This window comes from Mustela nivalis (assembly GCF_964662115.1).
Source record: "Mustela nivalis genome assembly, chromosome: 3".
NCBI lineage: Eukaryota > Metazoa > Chordata > Mammalia > Carnivora > Mustelidae > Mustela > Mustela nivalis.
This window is the reverse complement of record NC_139022.1, coordinates 67,665,009-67,684,356: the sequence shown is the minus strand read 5'-3', so window position 1 is coordinate 67,684,356 and position 19,348 is coordinate 67,665,009. Positions and strand designations below refer to the sequence as shown.

At 35.2% G+C, this 19,348-nt stretch overlaps 1 protein-coding gene across 2 annotated transcripts in view; it reads left to right on the top strand.

Annotated features, from left to right (window-relative positions):
• The window catches only part of RASA1 (RAS p21 protein activator 1), a 121,364-nt gene that overhangs the window by 45,916 nt on the left and 56,100 nt on the right, over nucleotides 1–19,348 (top strand). The window contains exons 2-4 of one of the 2 annotated variants that reach the window (XM_082725841.1): nucleotides 16,831–16,983; nucleotides 17,985–18,124; nucleotides 18,761–18,827. In XM_082725841.1, coding sequence (XP_082581967.1) covers nucleotides 16,831–16,983; nucleotides 17,985–18,124; nucleotides 18,761–18,827 — 360 coding nt within the window. Of the gene's footprint in view, nucleotides 1–16,830; nucleotides 16,984–17,984; nucleotides 18,125–18,756; nucleotides 18,828–19,348 lie in introns of both variants that reach the window. The other variant, XM_082725842.1, reaches the window with a different exon arrangement.

The window sequence follows — 19,348 nt, the reverse complement described above, 5'->3', positions numbered from 1 at the left end:
AAAATGTCTGTGCTACCTAAAGCAATCTACACATTTAATGCAATTCCTATCAAAATATCATCCATTTTTTTTCAAAGAAATGGAACAAATAATCCTAAAATTTATATGGAACCAGAAAAGACCTTGAAGAGCCAAAGGAATATTGAAAAAGAAAGCCAGAGTTGGTGGCATCACAATTCTGGATTTCAAGCTCTATTGCAAAGCTGTCGTCAATCAGACAGCATGGTACTGGCACAAAAACTGACACATAAATCAGTGGAACAGAATAGAAAGCCCAGAAATAGACCCTCAACTCTATGGTCAACTAATCTTCAACAAAGCAGGAAGGAATGTCCAATGGAAAAAATGAAAAAAAGACAGCCTCTTCAATAAATGGTGTTGGGATAATTGGACAGCCACATGCAGAAAAATGAAATTGGACCATTTCCTTACACCACACACGAAAATAGATGTTTATATACAGGTATATATACATATATATAAAATAGGTATATATACAAAATGGATGAAGGACCTCAATGTGAGAAAGGAATCCATCCAAATCCTTGAGGAGAACACAGGCACCAACCTCTTCAACCTTACCCGCAGCAACATCTTCCTAGGAACATCACCAAAGACAAGGGAAGCAAGGGCAAAAATGAACTATTGGGATTTCATCAAGATCAAAAGCTTTTGTACAGCAAAGGAAACAGTTAACAAAACCAAAAGACAACTGACAGAATGGGAGAAGGTATTTGCAAACGACATATCAGATAAAGGGCTAGTGTCCAAAATCTTTAAAGAACTTTGCAAACTCAATACCCAGAGAACAAATAATCCAATGAAGAAATGGGCAGAGGACATGAACAGACATTTCTGCAAAGAAGACATCCAGATGGCCAACAGACACATGAAAAAGTGCTCCACATCACTTGGCATCAGGGAAATACAAATCAAAACCACAATGAGATATCACCTCACACCAGTCAGAATGGCTAAAATCAACAAGTCGAAATGACAGATGCTGGCAAGGATGCGGAGAAAGGGGAGCCCTCCTACACTGCTGGTGGGAATGCAAGCTGGTGCAGCCACTCTGGAAAACAGCACGGAGGTTTCTCAAAATGTTGAAAATAGAACTACCCTATGACCCAGCAATTGCACTACTGGGTATTTACCCTAAAGATACAAACGTAGTGATCCGAAAGGGGCACATGCACCCGAAGGTTTATAGCAGCAATGTCCACAATAGCCAAACTATAGAAAGAACCTAGATGTCAATCAACAGGTGAATGGATAAAGAAGAAGTGGTATATATACACAATGGAATACTATGCAGCAATCAAAAGAAATGAAATCTTGCCATTTGCGACAACGTGGATGGAACTAAAGGGTATCATGCTTAGTGAAATAAGTCAATCGGAGAAAGACAACTATCATATGATCTCCCTGTTATGAAGAAGTGGAGGTCCAACATGGGTGGTTAAGGGAGTAGGAGAAGAAAAAATGAAACAAGATGGGATTGGGAGGGAGACAAACCATAAGTGACTCTTCATCTCACTAAACAAACTGAGGGTTGCTGGGGGGAGGGGGGCTGGGAGAGGGGGTAGGGTTATGGACATTGGGGAGCGTATGTGCTATGGTGAGTGCTGTGAAGGGTGTAAACCTGGCGATTCACAGACCTGTACCCCTGGGAATAAAAATATATGTTTATAAAAAATAAAAATTAAAAAAAATGTAGAGCAAAAAAAAATGGTGGTTTGAATGGGGCTCACTTGAAGAGACTTTTTGTGCATTCTTTTAATGCACAATATTCTTAAAATTCTTTTAAGTACCAGCATAGTTTGCTGTTCGATATATCCAGTTTATTTAGTCAGTTCTCTAGTCATTAAATCATTTGGTTTTATCTAATCCTGATATTGTACGTATGTACCATGATGATCCTTGTGGTGATGTGGGCATATATGTACATTTAATACTTTGCTTTACTTTTATTTTGACATATCATTTTTTGTGGTGTAAGATCTCTCAGTATTGTTTGTGTGGATTTTATTTTCTATTTTGACTTTTAAGCATAGACTGTTATGTATATAAAACTATAGTTTTTATAGTTTCATTTTCAAAATAGTTTATCTGCCATTTATTTTATTACTTTTGGGAATCTAAGTTGATTATTTCCAAATGTCTGATTCATTATTGTAGAACTCTTGACTGAATACTTTTTGTGCTGTGCCTCCCATTATTACATTTCATATGTGATAGAGGCCTTCTCTTCATATGTGTGCATAGTAGTTGAAAGATGTGTTGCTAGTTTGGTACCTGCAGGGAAAGCTTTGTGGTGGGAGGGAAGAAGAAGAAGCAGGTATATATAATGTTTTGACTAGCTGTGAGTGTAACAGCTTTTTGGTATTTTAGTGTCCATTAATGCAGTGGCCCAGACTATGCTAGTAGTCATTGTATTTGTCACTGCTGTACACTGGCAGAAAAAAAGAAAACCTGTTTCAATTAAGAATGGTAATAATGTGGCAGTAAGAATTCTTTTAAGTCGCAGTCCTTGAGTGTTTGTCTTTTTAATGTTTTGTGTGATGAAATGGAAAATATACATAATACTGTATTCCTGAGTACACACATAATAGTGTATTTCTAAGTACATTGTCTTGAGGAAAAGCAGTTGTGTGATTGACTTGAGAACAAAACTAGGTGTTGCTTTTATGGCACACTATTTTGGCTATAAAGAATGACAGGCAAAGTGTGATAATTCAGAATTCAGTATTTAACAGACATTGTCTTGAAAAAGAACAAAGTGAGCCTGCCACTTTAAGGAAAAAAAACTGACAGTTTTTGGTGCTTTCAAGGAAAATTTAAGCTTTAAGTAAAAATTAGAATTTTCAGAACCTTATATCTTTGAATTTGAGAACTTCCCAAATATTTAATGACTTTTCTGATGAGATTGATGGTTGTTATTTTAGGTCCTGAAAACCCCCCTCAGTTTCAATGATTTTCTAGGACTAACAGAACTCAGCAAAGCTGTTACACTCACAGTAACCATTTATTATACAAAAGGATGTGGGTTAAAATCAGCAAAGGAAGAAAGTGCATACAGCCGACTCAAGATGCAGGCTTCTAGTTTCCTCTCCCACTGGAGTCATACAGACAGTGCTTAATTCTCCACAAACAGCAGTGTGTGATAACACCGGTGAAGTATTGCCAATCAAGAAAGTTCACCTGAGTCTTGGTGTCCAGAGTTTTTATTAAGGGTTGGCCCTGTAGGTCTGGAGCCCCCTGTGGATGACCTTAGTTACTCCATCAGTTTGATTCTAGGGTCCCCACCATAAATCACTTTGTTATGATAAATAATCTGGTGTGGCCCAAGGTTCTTAGTAAACGAAGACACTCTTGGGGCAGGGTATTTCGGAGGCTTAGAGGTTATCTCCTAGGAGCCAGGCAAGGGCCAGATATGCATAATTTGGACAACCCCCTGGTGTGTTTTATGATGTTTTGATATTATAAAATGTTAAAACTTCAAAGATTGTGATAGCCCCATGAACCAGTGTTGCCAAATAACTATTGCATGATACTACAAAATATGCACGAGTAAATGATGGAGCAGTGGATTTTAATGGAGCAGAGTGTGGAACATTTAAAGGTATGGTTAGATACTATATTCATCTAAATTTGAAATAACCGCATTAACAGTCTGCTTATACCATGAATGAAAATAGCAGCAACTACTTAAATTCAGAAACAGATGAGTATCCAAATAATGTTCTCAGATTTCTTTCTTTCTTTTTTTTTTTTTTTAAGATTTTATTTATTTATTTGACAGAGATCACAAGTAGGTGGCAGGGGGCAAGGGGGGAAAGCAGGCTCCCTGCTGAGCAGAGAGCCCAATGTGGGGCTCAGTCCCAGGACCCTGAGATCATGACCTGAGCTTCAGCTTTAACCCACTGAGCCACCCAGGCGCCCCCCAGTTTTATTTCTACTACTGCTAATATTGGTATATATAACCCACATAAACAAATTTCTGTTGGATCCTGTAGTTTTTTAAACGTGTGAAAGGACCTAGAGACCAAAAATCTGGCATAGAGATAATAAAAGGATGAGATGAACAATTAAACAGAGGGAAGGTTAGGATTATTAATGGGATCTCAGAACTGGAATCAGGCACTTGAATGCGATCATGAGTCTAGTCTCCCCCCCCTTTTCTTTTTTCCTTTCTTTTCTTCTCTTTTTAAAGAGAGGGGGAGAAAGGGAAAATCTTATGTTGCCTCCATGCCCAACATAGAGCCTAATGTGGGGTTCCATTTCAAAACCCTGAGATTATGACCTGAGCCAAAAATCAAGAGTAGGACATTTAACTGACTGAGCCATCTAGATACCCCATTACTCTGCATTTTTACCTCTGTATTTGTTTGCCCCTGTCAGCTTCATTCTTTCTTATCATAGACTTGCTCTTCCAAGTGATGGGAAGTTTAGTGAACACACAAAACCCTTCTTTCTTTCTTTCTTTCTTTCTTTCTTTTTCTTTTTCTTTCTTTCTTTCTTTCTTTCTTTCTTTCTTTCTTTCTTTCTTTCTTTCTTTATTTATTTATTTATTGGGACTGGGTATCCTAAAGTGTGATGCTATCAGAGAATGACTCTGTAATTCCATGGTGAACAGAGTATTTGAAAAGACAGTATGATTCTGCTTGGTTCAGGTACTCACCTTGGAATAATGAATTTTGACTAGGCCAAGTTCTTCAGAGAAAACAAAAGCTTCCTCAGAAACCATGTTGTTGAAATTGGGGATGAAAGACCTCCCAGAGAGGGCGTGTGAGTATTTTCCTTGAGTGGAATGGCTGCTGAGCAGGCAACTCCCAAATCAGCATCTTTGAGTTTCAGCAAGTTGTATGGGTTGCAGATATTATGGGAATTCAGAGTAAGGGTGGTTGGGGTGTCCAGGTGAGGGAACACCATACCATGTTCATAAATAAGTACAGAATGATGTTGCAGCTCTTACTAATGGCCAATAAGCAAAAGCTTCCTTTTAGAAATTTAGTGTTTTAAAAGGAGTATGCATTCTTCTGGGGTTTTCAGAGGACATCTCAATCTGGAATAAGTATATCTTGACCCTTGAACAATGCAGGGTTGAGCTCCACTAACATATGCATTCTTTTCAGTAAATACAGTATAGTACTGTAAATGTCTTTTCTGTTTCCTATGATTTTTTTTTTTTTAAGATTTTATTTTTTTGACAGAGATACCATGAGTAGGCAGAGAGGCAGAGAGAGAGAGGGAGAGAGAATGAGGAGGAAGCAGGCTTCCTGCCGAGCAGAGAGCCTGACTCGGGGCTCCGGAATCCTAACTTGGGAATCCCAGGACCCTGAGATCATGACCTGAGCTGTAGGCAGAGGCTTAACCCCCTGAGCCACCCAGGCGCCCCTTCCCTATGATTTTGTTTGTTTGTTTTTTAAGATTTTATTTATTTATTTGACAGACAGAAATCACAAGTAGGCAGAGAGGCAGGCAGAGAGAGAGAGAAGGAAGCAGGCTTCCCCCACCCCCGAGCAGAGAGCCCAATGTGGGACTGGATCAGGACTCTGGGATCATGACCTGAGCCAAAGGCAGAGGCTTTAACCCACTGAGCCACCCAAGCGCCGCCCCCCCTCCATGATTTTCTTAATAACATTTTTAAATTATAAGAATATAATGTAGAATACAGAAACATACACAGTATTTTTTAATTGGCTGTTTATGTTATCAGTAGGGTTTCCCAGTTAAAAATAGACTATTAGTAGTTAAGTATTGAGGGAATCAAAAGTTAATGCAGATTTTACACTGTGTGCAATTGGTTCTCCTCTAACCCCTGCATTGCTTGGGGGCCAGCTCATGTTAAGATGCTTCGTATAGGAGAGGATTGAACAATTGTTCCTGACGTTTTTTTTTTTTTTTTTTTTTTTTTTTTTTTAAAGATTTTATTTATTTATTTGACAGAGAGAAATCACAAGTAGGCAGAGAGGCAGGCAGAGAGAGAGAGAGGAGGAAGCAGGCTCCCTGCTGAGCAGAGAGCCCGATGTGGGACTCGATCCCAGGACCCTGAGATCATGACCTGAGCCGAAGGCAGCAGCTTAACCACTGAGCCACCCAGGCGCCCCTGTTCCTGACGTTTTTGTATTTTATGTACTAGTAAATAAAAAGTAACTTGAGAGGGTGCCTGGGTGGCTCACTTGGTTAAGGGTTTGCTTTCTGCTCAGGTCTTGATGGAACTCTGCATCAGACCCCCTGCTCAGTAGCAGGGGGTCTGCTTCTCCCTCTGCCCTTCACCCCACTCCTGCTCTTTCTCTCATTCTCTTTCTTTTTCAAATAAATATAAATTTCAAATAAATAAAATCTTTTTTTTTAAACAAGGAACCTGAGAATAACATTCTTGTTTTCCATAGTTTTTATATATTAGTAATGAAGCAGATTAAATACTTCCTAGCAGTTACGGTTATTTGTTTTGCTTAAGAAACAATGTTGATATTAAATAGAATACACCCTAGGTTAAAAACCCTCCTAATTTTAATAAATCAGTATATGTAGGTTGATCTTTTCTGTTAATGAACGTTCAGAATTTTAATCAAAAGTTTCTGTGGCTTTTTAGACAATTTATTTGTAATTCATTAAAATTTAGCAAAAATTGGGATAGTAAGTATTCAAGTCTATCAAAGTAATAAATTTTATTTATTTTTTTAAAATTTATTTCTTTTGAAGATCTTTACTTGTCAGAGAGTGAGAGACAAGAGTGCACACAAGCAGACAAGAGTGCAGAGGGAGAGGGAGAAACAGGCTCCCTGCTGAGCAAGGACCTTGGGATCATGACCTGTTCTGGGATCATGACCTGAGCCAAGGGCAGAGAGACGCTCAACCAATGGATCCACCCAGGCATCCCCAAAGTAATAAATTTTAAACGAATGTTATTGTGGATAGATTTCAGGGAGCCATTAATGTTTAATTTCTTTGTGGTAGAATGCCTCGAGACCAGATCTATTTATTTGAAGAGACAAGCTAGAAGGGTATAAAGTTAAAGCCAATATAAGGAATAATTATTAGCCTGTGCCATGGCTCTTCTGCCTTTAACAAATGCTTCTAAGGTATCATTGTTCTGGCTGTGGTACCTGGAAAACAGTTCTTTCTTTAGACAGTGATTATGGTCATGCTACTGAGGACCTTTTTGTTTCATAATGCATTTGAAGCTATGTAAAATATAGTTGTAGGAAAAAATTTTAAAAGTCAATGGATAGCTTATTCTCATTTGTAGATAAGCAGTAGATGTTAAGTTTGATAATGACAAACATTCTTCAAATCTTAAACCTTTTTCTTTTTGTCTTTTTCTTCTCTAAATTCTGTACCCCACCCCTCCCCCCCCCAAAGTGAGACTGGAGCCTTTTGTGGTAGCCTTTGAATGGCAGGTCGAAGTTCATACCTCATTTGGTATGAACTTTTAAGTTGTTAGAGGGAAATGCTTGAGCCTGTGGTTTAGGAAGAGCCTGTTGGGAAGATGAATCTTTCCACAGTTATGGGAAGTGTGAGAAGAAAAGAGGGCTTGAACTAGAGTAATTGAAGAGGGAATGAACAACTGGAGAATAATTTGTATATTGCAACTCCGGTGATGTTGGAGATGCAGCATACAAGTTGGCACTAGTACTATGGCTAGAGAGATAGGAAGGAATCAGTTGCGAGTCTGAAGAGTCTAAACAGGTACTTGTTAATTTAGAAGGAAAGTCTGGTTTAGCGAAAAGATTTGGGGAATCATTCTCATAGAAGTTACAGTTTGAACTGATACTAAAGAATTGGTATTTCCATGAGTAAGAATGAATAGGGAATAGAAAATTCTGAGGGGGGAAAAAAACCGCACAGGAACTGCTTTAATTTTAGGATGATATTTGGCTAAATTGCATTATCTTTCCACCTTTTTTTTTTTTTTAAGTCATATTAGAAAAACACTTTGAGAAAGTGCAGAGGGGAGTGCCTAAAACATCGTAGGCATAGTAGGTGCTTAAAAAATACTTGTTGAATGAATAAATGTAATTAGTCTGGATATAAGAGCTTATAGGGGAATAAATGGGCACATCGTGGAGAATTTTGAGCAATGGTATAATGTCCCCCCGCCGGCCACGGGGTTATGGCTGGGACCAGATTAGAGTAAAGAACTTGTGGTATCTTGAACTTTTTAAAATGTCCTTTCTGAGGAAGTGAAAGAATTTCATCAGGTAATGTAAGTTTCTAGTCTAATTTGAAAGCATATATTCTTTACTTATTTTCTGCTAAGAAGTTAATGTGTAAGGAGTATTTTGAATAAGTTGATGTGTAAGGAGTATTTTTATATCTGTTTGTAAACTTTTTTTGCCTGTACTTTTTCCTTTGCCTGATGACCTCTTTCGCACTTTCTCAGTCCCTTTCTTTCTGTGAATCAGTTGCTACTCATCTTGAAGTTTCCATTTAGCCATCACTTTTTTTTTTTAGGAAGTTTATTCTAAAATCCTAAGACTGATTTTTTTTTTTTTTAAATGTTCCCACATTCTGGTACTTACTGGACTAGATTGCAATTGTCTGTTTTGTCTGTATTCTCCACTAGATCATAAATTCTGTGTCAGGATGGTGTTCTTTGGTGTTAACTTATTTTCTATCCTGTAGCACGATGCTTGGCCATTGTTTGTTGGAGATAGCTAAATAAAAGACAATTTTAGACTAAAGTGTGCTTTTAACCTACAGATTCAGTGTTTTAAACATCTGTCTTAAAATACAGGTTAAGAAATGTTTTCGGTGCTGTAGGTAGCCACTAACTGACCATTACCTCCAAAGTTATAGAATGAGCATTGTGAAATTAAACAGTGTTTCTGTTTTACATAAAGGATTGCTTCAAGGTGGTTTACAACTATGTTGCAGCAAGATAGCCACAAGTCATTTCCTCCTGTTGTTTTTCATGAGCTCAGTTACTGTTATGACATTCTAATTGTTGAGGTTCTAAGAAAAACTCAACCATAAGAATTGGGAGTTTCTGAGGAATGAAATTACACAAAAGTGATTGACCATGGAGGTAGAAATTTGTTAGCCTCCTGCTAGTAGGTATTATGCTTTTTCTTTCTTTTCTTCCTCCTTTCTTTTCCTCATTTTTCCTTCTGCCCCTTTTTAAAAATTTTTTTGAAAGTGTTTGATTAGTGCATAACATTTTTGGCTTTTTCTACTCTTCCCTATCTGTTATCTAGGGTAAAGGGAGTTAAGGGTAGTAAGAATGAGGCTATCTTAGTCGAGTGCCTTTCGATATAAACTTTTGCCCATGTAAGCATTGTGCTGGTTCCCATCTTTCCTGTATTAGTCTTTCAGCAGACTGAATTTTTGGTGGGTAGGTCACATAGCAGTGCGTTTCTTAAGAAACACTCTCAGGATTAAAACCTCTTTTGGACTTTGTAAATATGCACTTGGAACAAAAGGAAATAGAATATCTACTCTTGGTTTGAGTTACTTTGATCTGAGATTTATAACTAAACACACACAATATTTTCCTGAACACCTAAATATATTCAAGATACCTAACACATAAACATAAGCACTACATATACCTACCATTTACATAAGCAGTTTTTCTTCAGGTTTAAGTGGTTTAGTTGGTCTAGGGTAGAGGACATTTGAGGAGTCTTACAGGGGTATATTAAACCTGTTGGGCTTATTAGTCTAGTGGTTGTTCGAATGAATTTACTAGTGACCAAATTTTAATCTCTCTGCTTTCACTTTTCTTAACCATCAGCTCAGACTGGGTGACTGTAAGAACTCTGTTGAAAGGAAATTTGGGGGCTTTAAGGGATGTATGCTGGTTTTAGCAAAACTTTTGTGTCTGTCATACCACCTTGAAATAACCTGTTCAATTTCAGAAAGGACAATTTTCAGAAAATCTGATTAGCATCTTTGAGAATTACAAAAACACTTAAAGAGTTTGTGGTATGGTCAGACACAGAATCCCAGGTGATTTAGGTGTCAAAAGAGGTTTCTTGGCAAGTGTATATCCGCATACACATTTCTCTGTAAGAACTCTGGTGCCTGTCAGTGACTGAATTAAGAGGAAGAGCATAGTGGAAAGTAAAAGTGAACTGGGAACTTCAGTTTAGTTTCCTTTTCAAAAGGAAGTATGTTGATGGTGACACTTTTAATTGTTTTCTACTGTAGTAGACAGTTTCCATTTAGGAATGTCAGGATAGTTTTAAGTAATTGTATAGTTTGAATGAAGTGTCTGTCTGTATTCACCGCCAGCTGGTTTTCTCATTACATAGATTTCTGTATTATTTTTCCTGTCAGGAGAGACAAACTAAGGAGCACAAAAGCCTCCATAAGACCCCTCAAAAGTCTTTTACCAATATACAATATGAGGTTATAAATATAAATAATTCACGTTATTTCAAGTTTAAAAGTAAAATGATTTCTGCAACTTGTCCAACTTGTCTCTTTTATTGTTGACTTTTTAAATATATAACATCATTTTGGATGGTATGATATCTTAGATAAACTGATTATGTAGTTTCTATTGAAATCAAGGGACTCTGTATCTGCCTGTAAGTTTTCTCAACTTGAAGAAACAAAAACAAAGAACATTGTGGGGGGTGGGGGGAAGCGAGGAAAACTGAGAAACAGAATGTTAGCTATGGAGAACAAACTCATGATTGCCAGAGGTGAGGTGGGCCAGGGAATGAGTGGGATGGGTGAAATAGGTGATGGGGATTAAGGAGTTCCTAGTGATGAGCACCAGGTGATGTATGAAATATTGAATCACAATATTGTATACCTGAAACTAATAGTACACTGTATGTAAGTAACTGGAATTTAAATGAATTTAAATGAAAACTGAGGGAAAATTAAAAAAATAAAACTGGGGGAAAAATTACGAGGCTAGCTGAGAAAAATACATTATACTTATTAAATTTCCTGTTTTCTTTTCCCTACCTCCTTAAAAGAAAAAGACAGGGGTACTTTACTTTAAAATAGGAGAAAATTAGATACTTAATTATTAAAGTACTATATATGCAACATTTAAGTCACAGTATCTCAAATGCATACTTTCTTCCTCATTCCTCCAAAGGATATATCCACTGGAGAAAGAATGGGGTTCTCAGAGAGTTTTCTTCTGGAGTTGCGAGGAGAAAGGGAAGAATTTCTAGTGTGTGAATACAATGGCATCACCAGTCCCACTTAATATGTGTGATCTGTAATGTTCAAAAGAATTTTGGGAAAAGAAATTTTCTCTTCAAAACAAGGATTTCGGGGCACCTGGTGGTTCAGCGGGTTGAGCCTCTACCTTTGGCTCAGGTCATGATCTCAGGGTTCCTGGGATCGAGCTCTGCATAGGGCTCTCTGCTCAGCAGGGACCCTGCTTCCCCCACCCTCTCTCTGTCTGCCTACTATGTGATCTCTTTCTGTGTGTCTGTCACAGAAATAAATAAAATCTTAAAAAACAAAAACAAAAACAAGGATTTCACAGATACAAAGATTGGTTTCTTGGGTTGTCTTTCCAAAGTTTGCTGGAAGGTGAAACAAGACTGGGAAATGGAAGATCATTGGAGCTTAGGTGATCTACAAATTAATCATCCATTAGGCCACAGTCATAAAATTTAGGATTTTCATTGATGAAATTGTATTAATCTGGGACGCCTGGGTGGCTCAGTTGGTTGGACGACTGCCTTCGGCTCAGGTCGTGATCCCGGAGTCCCGGGATCGAGTCCCGCATCGGGCTCCCAGCTCCATGGGGAGTCTGCTTCTCCCTCTGACCTTCTCCTCGCTCATGCTCTCTCTCACTGTCTCTCTCTCTCTCAAATAAATAAATAAAATCTTTAAAAAAAAAATTGTATTAATCTGTCATGTAGTCTTTCATATGTATATATGTTTATATGTATTATTTAATCTAATAATAATATCAAGCCAGCTTCTATGAGGTAGATACTGTCATTATATGCCTTTAATAGAGGAGAAAACAGGCTCAGAAATTAAGTCATTGCCCCCATTTGTACAGCGAGGTGGCAGAGCAATAATTCAGACAGAAGCAGGGTGCCTCCAGAGTCTTTACTTAATCATTATGCAATTATAGCCTATGTAGTAGTTTTTCATTTTTATATTTTTCTTTGAAGGAGTTTAGGACAATATGTAATTTATTCGGAGGTTGAGCTGGAGATTGTTTCCCATATTTCATAAGTGATGATGGTAAGGTGACAAAATGTAGAGGCTTGACCAGAGTCATGGAGGTTTCTTGTTAAGTCTTCATCTTACCAGTTGGTTGAGCCTCTTCTGAAGATGTTTGGGAGTTGTGAGTGTAGCCATCCTTCTTTGAGCTCTGTCAATCTCAGTTATTTTCATATATTTTTTAGACCTGGCTAGCAGTCCTCAAAGATTAGAACTTGTTTATTACTGACATTGAAGAAGAATTTTTTTTTCTTTTTTTTACATTGGTAGGGAGTTTGAACTAGACTTCTAAAGTTTTTTCCAGCATTATACTTTTTGATTTGACACTTCTTCCTTCATTCAGCAAATGCTTTTAAGATTAATATTACTATGTACCAAGTACATCCTGAGAAGTTAAAATTGCCATATATGTAATAAGCCGAGTAACAGATTTACTTTAGGTAATGCTGACATTACCTAGATATTAAGATATTAGGTAGATATTCGGTAGTCTCATGTTGCACTCAGAATATCCTCATACCCCAATATAATACCAGTTATTCTGTGTTCCTTAGAGGTATTCTAGATTCAGTTGCATTTCTTCTTCTTGTTGTTTTTTAACTTAGTTGAAAACTGTCACCAGTGAAACTACTCTTAACGAGAGATAATAGAACTTTGATTGTAAAGATTGTCAAGAAATAGTGGGAATGATTAGATTTTTTTCATTTCCTTGTTCTTTTGCTACTGTACTATGTGTACAAAGTGTAGCATTTTTGTTAAATGAATCTTAAACTGATAATCCACTAGGGGTACATCTACTCTAGGTGAGTTCACATCTTTGGTATGAGGGTATGTTTTGAGAAGCCATATTACACATTATTTTTTTAAATATAAAATGAATTTTATTACAAATTTCAGAAAGTTAAAGTAGTTTATTTATTTGATCCCTGGGGTTAAATAGAATCTGCAATGATTTTCAGTGACAAATTGGCAGCTTAAGTATTCTGAATTTCCTTGTAGATGAAATTTTAGGTTTACCAAAAAGTTCATGGGTTAAAAAAGGGTTGAAGGACATTGTTTTAAAGACCCAAGGACTAGTGCTCAGTGGATATAGGGCGTAGGTTCTATAAATCTGTGAAGTACTTTAACCAAATCATATCACATTGGAATTGTGATCTACTTATAAAATACTCATTTTAGCTGTATATCATGATGCTATGTGCATTTATAATAAAATTATTATTTTGTTTGAAGTGGTTGGGGGATGGGAGGTTGGGGGAACCAGGTGGTGGGTATTAGAGAGGGCACAGATTGCATGGAGCACTGAGTGTGGTACAAAAACAATGAATACTGTTATGCTAAAAATAAATAAATAAAAAATATTTAAAACAAAAGAGTTAACAAACTTGAATATCATTCAGACATGCAAATTTTATTGTACTTTGGCTTATTAGTCAAATAGTTCATTCTATCTGTTACAGATTTTGTCATCAAGGAAAATAAATTTAAAGGGTAATTTAAACATAATTATTAAGAATAAAGAAATAAAATATAATAGAAAAAAATATTATTTTGCCAAACATGTTGCTGATATTTTTTATTTCCACATTTTTAAATGGGGTAAAGAATTGCATATTGTAACATCTTACTTGAAGTGCTTTTCATGCTTTAATAGTACATTTAAAATAGCTGTACAGATATATTAAAAATATTATTGTTAGTATAATTCACCTTAATTTCAAATTAACAGTAAAGATAATTCAGAAAAGTCTGAGTTTTGATTAAGACAATTCAGTTTTATTGTTTGTTTTATTTTGTTTTTGGAAGAACAGCCAGTGACTTTTAACAGTGGAATTCTAACATTTAGAGGATCTGACTCAACTATATCTGTGCTCATCCAGTCTATTACTGGATAACTTAAAGTCAATTTATAATCATAATAAATAATTGACTTTTTTTTTTTTTACTGTAGTTGACATACAGTGTTACATTAGTTTTAGGTATACAGCACGGTGATTTGACAGATTTATACAGTATGCTGTATTCACCACAAGTGTATCTACCATCTTTCACCATAGATTTCTAGTACAGTATCATTGATTGTATTAATTATGCTGTGCCTTTTTTCCCATGACTTACTCATTTCATAACTGGAAGCTTGTATCTCCCACTCCCTTTCACCTGTTTTGCCTATCCTTGACCCGCCTCACCCCTTTGGCAGTCTTAGTTCTCTGTATTTATAGGTCTGATTCTCTGTTTTGTTTTGTTTTGTTTTTAACTTAATTAAAAAACAAAAATAAAAAATGAATTGACATGTTTGCATCGTTGTTTGAAGCTTAATGAGCTTTTGACATAAAGGGAATTACTAGTATTCAAGAAGCAAAGTTTAAAATCTGTCTTAGGGGCGCCTCTGTGGCTGTCCTCAAGCATCTGCCTTCAACTCGGGTCATGATCCCAGAGTCCTGGGATTAAGCCCTGAATCTCATCAGGCTCCCTGCTGAGTGAGAAGCCTGCTTCTCTCTCTCCCGATCTTGTGTTCCCTCCCTTGTTGTGTCTCTCTGTCAAATAAATCAAGTCTTTAAAAAAAAAAAAAAAATTCTCTCTGAAACTGAATACCTGTATTAAAGCCAGAATCTTACAGAAAATACAGAACTAAAAACTAAAAAATCACAAATACATCTTTTACATATCAGTAAAAGTTTTTAGTGAAGTATTTTTAATAAATGAGTAATTGTGTAACACCTCATGGCCTTTTATATCATCTCATGGTGGGTTCACAAGATGGTGATTAAATGAAATTTTTGAATCTTGACATTTGGGTAAAACAGCAGAAATTTAGCAGATAGAAAGTACACAAAAATAGCAGTTTTGCTTATAATTGTTTTTAATTTTTGTCTCTTCACGTGTAAATCTGCTCTGCGGCATAGCTTCATTACTTTAGGTAATAAATAATATACCAATTTTGTATTCTAAGCACATGTTCCATGTATTTTCACAACTAAGTAAATTTTTAAATAAATATTTTTAATTTTTTTTAAAATGGTGACTTTTTAAATCTCTTTTTATTATTTTTTAAAGATTTTACTTACTTATTTGAGACAGTCAACATGAGCTGGGGGGGATTGGCAGAGGGAAAGAGAGAAGCAGATTCTGCACTGAGCAGGGAACAACAATACAGGGCTCCATACCAGGACCCTGAGATCATGACCTGCGCTGAAGGGAAACACTTAACCTACTGAGCCACCTCGGTGCCCCTCTAAGTAAACTTTGTCCTCATCATATATGCTTCAATTTTACCTCATCAAAGAACTTTTAATCATCATAAGTCTAAACTTTTGCTTTCACATTTAAGAAAAGAGAAAACAGTTCTTGAAAGTTAAATTTGTCAGTAGCCTTAAATACAATGTTTGAACTGAAATTAGAATTTTAGAAGAATGCAATGTTGATTGTTCTTTGCCTTCTTCCTCTAATACTAACAGCTTATAATTATGTTTTTCCTATTAAATTAAGATGAAGCTTTGTGATTTTTTCATTATTTCATTTCAGTCTTACACATAGATTTCAAATAAGTGAAAATTCTTTTGATAACTTTAAAAAAAAATAAACTAATGAGTCAAGAATAGTTAGCTTTCCTTACAGCAAGCTTAAGAAAATAGGAGATTTATAAAAATAGACACAAGACTGTAATAGTTTTGACTATTGACTTCTGGCTAGATATTAATATATCAATGCAATATGAATGTTTTATTGTTTTTCTGTGAGTGTTTCAAGAAAGACTACAAGTATCAAGGATGAGTTGGGATGACTAACATATTGAAGGTGTAAAAATAGTTCATAACAATTACTTTGTAGAACTATTACCATGGCCATGTGAAAGTTCCAGTATGTTTCTAATTATGCTTCTATTAATCCATGAGTCTTTTATAGGCATAAATTGGTAGCATGGGTGATGCTAGAATTACAACCAGTCATTTAAGCAGATTATCTCATAGTGTGGTAGGTAGAACATATTTACAGTGAGAGTAAGAAAGTTAAAGGGACAAAGTTAAAGGGATATTATTTATTTCCACATGTTTGTTAAATAAATTTGAAGAATTAAGATCAGATATGTGCTTATGGAGTAAATAATCTTAAGACCAAATGGACTAATCAGCTTTATGTTGAAATAGGAAATTAGAACACTAGGCTTTTCAGAGTGTCATTCTATTTTCCTGTTCTAGGGCACAGATACTGAAATGGAATAAAGTTTTATTTCTCTTATAGGTATCAATTTCCCTTGAGTGTTATGTCGAGTGATATACTTAGGATCTTTAGCATAGAGAGAGGTAGTAATTGTTTCCATTTGTCCATCATATTCTTTTCTAAATAAAGATTTGATTGTAATAAATCTTATATCTTGACCAGGTAGACAATCCTGGAGGGAGAAGATGGACAGAAATGGAGAGGTTCATATGTGAGATGATTAGCCCTGAGTTTATAGAAAAAATTAAAAACTGAGTAAATGATTTTTTTTTTGAGAGACTGAGAAGTTAAAAACAATTGAGTTAAAATTGGAATAATCTACCAAGAGTAAAAGCTAAATGTTTAAGTTATACTTAGGTATTTGAAACCTCTAGTAGTAAGTTTTTCAGCTACCACTATTAATTTTATAGTTGCTATTTGTATTTTAATCACAACTCTTTTTTCCCTTAGGTGGTATCATGGAAAACTTGATAGAACTATAGCTGAAGAACGCCTAAGGCAAGCAGGGAAGTCTGGCAGTTACCTTATAAGAGAGAGTGATCGGAGGCCAGGGTCCTTTGTACTTTCATTTCTTAGCCAGACAAATGTTGTCAACCATTTTAGGTAAGTCTTTATTTCTAATATGAGGCTAAATAATATAGTGACTTTGCTATAGTGTTCTTAAATATACCTGCTTTAATAAGGATGAATGTTTCATTGATATTTAAATGATGGGGAAAGTGATTTGTTCTCAATTATGTGATTTAATCAGAAGATTATAGAGTAGATATTATTGAATGATTGCTTTTTTGTTTAAAAACCGTATCATTGGGCACTGCTGTGCTAATCTCAAATATAATTACCACTTTTAAAGTATAAAGAATTATGAAGAAACTTTGAGTGGTAAAGCAGAAATAAAGGAAATGTGTATTTTTAGACTACAGAGTAACAAAATATAGGAAACAAAGAGTCAAGATATGTGCTCTCTAACTCATTTTGCTTCACTGTTCTGAAATTCTTTGCAAACATTCATGTCAAAGGTATGTAGATTTTCAAGTACAGATGCTTAAGTCTGCATAAATATACATACCTATATTACTGTCTTCTGTTTCATTTTTAAGGGAGACATTGAAAAAAAATCATATATTGCCTATCATGGTAACTGATAAATGTTTATATGCCATTGACTTTAAGATTTTAAGAGAAGTTGTGAGAGCACTTTATACCGCACATAGAATGTGAAATTATTATAATACTCTAAATATTTTGAGATCTGTAAACTACTGTTAGCCAGAGAAACTTATTAAAATTGCTGTTTAGTCTTAAATATGAAAAGTGAGCAGAAGTATCTGAAGATAGATTTATAAATATTGCAGTGAATTATGAAATGGGGTTTATAAGTCAGATACGTATTTCATATCTATCACATGTATGCATATGTATTTTTAGAAGAAGTAACCTTAGGTAAATTTGCATTGGCAGATATTAGTAGGTGGTATTTTAATATTAGGATATAGTTTAAGGAAGAGTATGACAATTAGGGATGTATAATTTCTTTAGAAACTGGTCTTTAAAATTGGCTCTGAAGGTTTTTGTTATATTGTATTTTTTTCCTGTACAAATAGGATTATTGCTATGTGTGGAGATTACTACATTGGTGGAAGACGTTTTTCTTCACTGTCAGACTTAATAGGTTATTACAGTCATGTTTCCTGTTTGCTTAAAGGAGAAAAATTGCTTTATCCAGTTGCACCACCAGAGGCAAGTAAAACTTAAATACTGTATTTTTCAAAAATTTATAATTTCACTTTACTAATGAGGTTAGCTCTCGTTCAGTTTCTTATGGTATTTATTAAAATTTAAGAAATATGTGTTGTTTTAAATTTTAATTCTGGTTGTACTGTCAGCAAAACTGATATCCTTTTCAAAAAAAGAAAATTTTTCAGTAAGTTGGTGTTTAAATTGCTAATACTTTTTTTTAAATTAATACTGTATGGTGATAGCTTAACAAAAGTTTTTAAGTGAATGAGCAGTAATGACTGGTAACATAGTGCTAATCCTGCAGTTGCTGCAAGATTCTGAAACACCTTTTAAATAATCAGAGAAAAGTTAATTTGTATGTTCCATGTAGTTCATTTAAAATTAAATGGCTACTCATATTACTTGATAAAATCATTGGTTATGCAGTTAAAAGAATTTCTATTAAAAAAAAAACAAACCCAGAAATAAGACAAGTATTTCTAGGCTTTGAGTATTTAGAACCTTACTAAAAACAATTTGAATGATCCTGTGTTTATAATGTGGATTTTTGTTGTTTTAAACTTTATGTGGATATACCTAATTTGACTTTGACATAAAAAGGTTATCTTTTATAAATCTTCTTTTTCTTATTCCTAGCCAGTAGAAGATAGAAGGCGTGTTCGAGCCATTCTGCCTTACACAAAGGTTCCAGACACTGATGAAATAAGGTATTTTAGATTGTATTCTCATTTATAAGGCATTTGAAATAGGCATTTGACAGATTTTGAAAACTTAACTACTCTTTGGCTGGGAAGGTCTTGGACTTTGAGGAAAGAGCATGTAACAGGCTAGCAAGTGCCTTTAGTATTGAGTTCATCATTCCTGTACTCCTGTGTTTGGCTTGTTCAGAATATGGATTTGGATCAGAGTGGCCACAGTGAAGATGACAGGTGAAATAAATTCAGATTTTATTAGACTGTCTTTGACAACACAAGGATAATTGTTATATTCTGTACTCTAGTTTATATTACTCCATGGCATTTATGTCTCAACTGTAATTTGTACATAAATGATGACTACTATTTTACATGATGAGTGAATGGTTTAAGTGTGGCATAGAACTACAGAACATGATTAAAAATTATTTTTATATTATTTGATTTATATATAACTTATTATTATTATTGTAAAGATTTTATTTATTTATTTGAGAGACAGAGATCACAAGTAGGCAGAGAGAGAGGGGAAA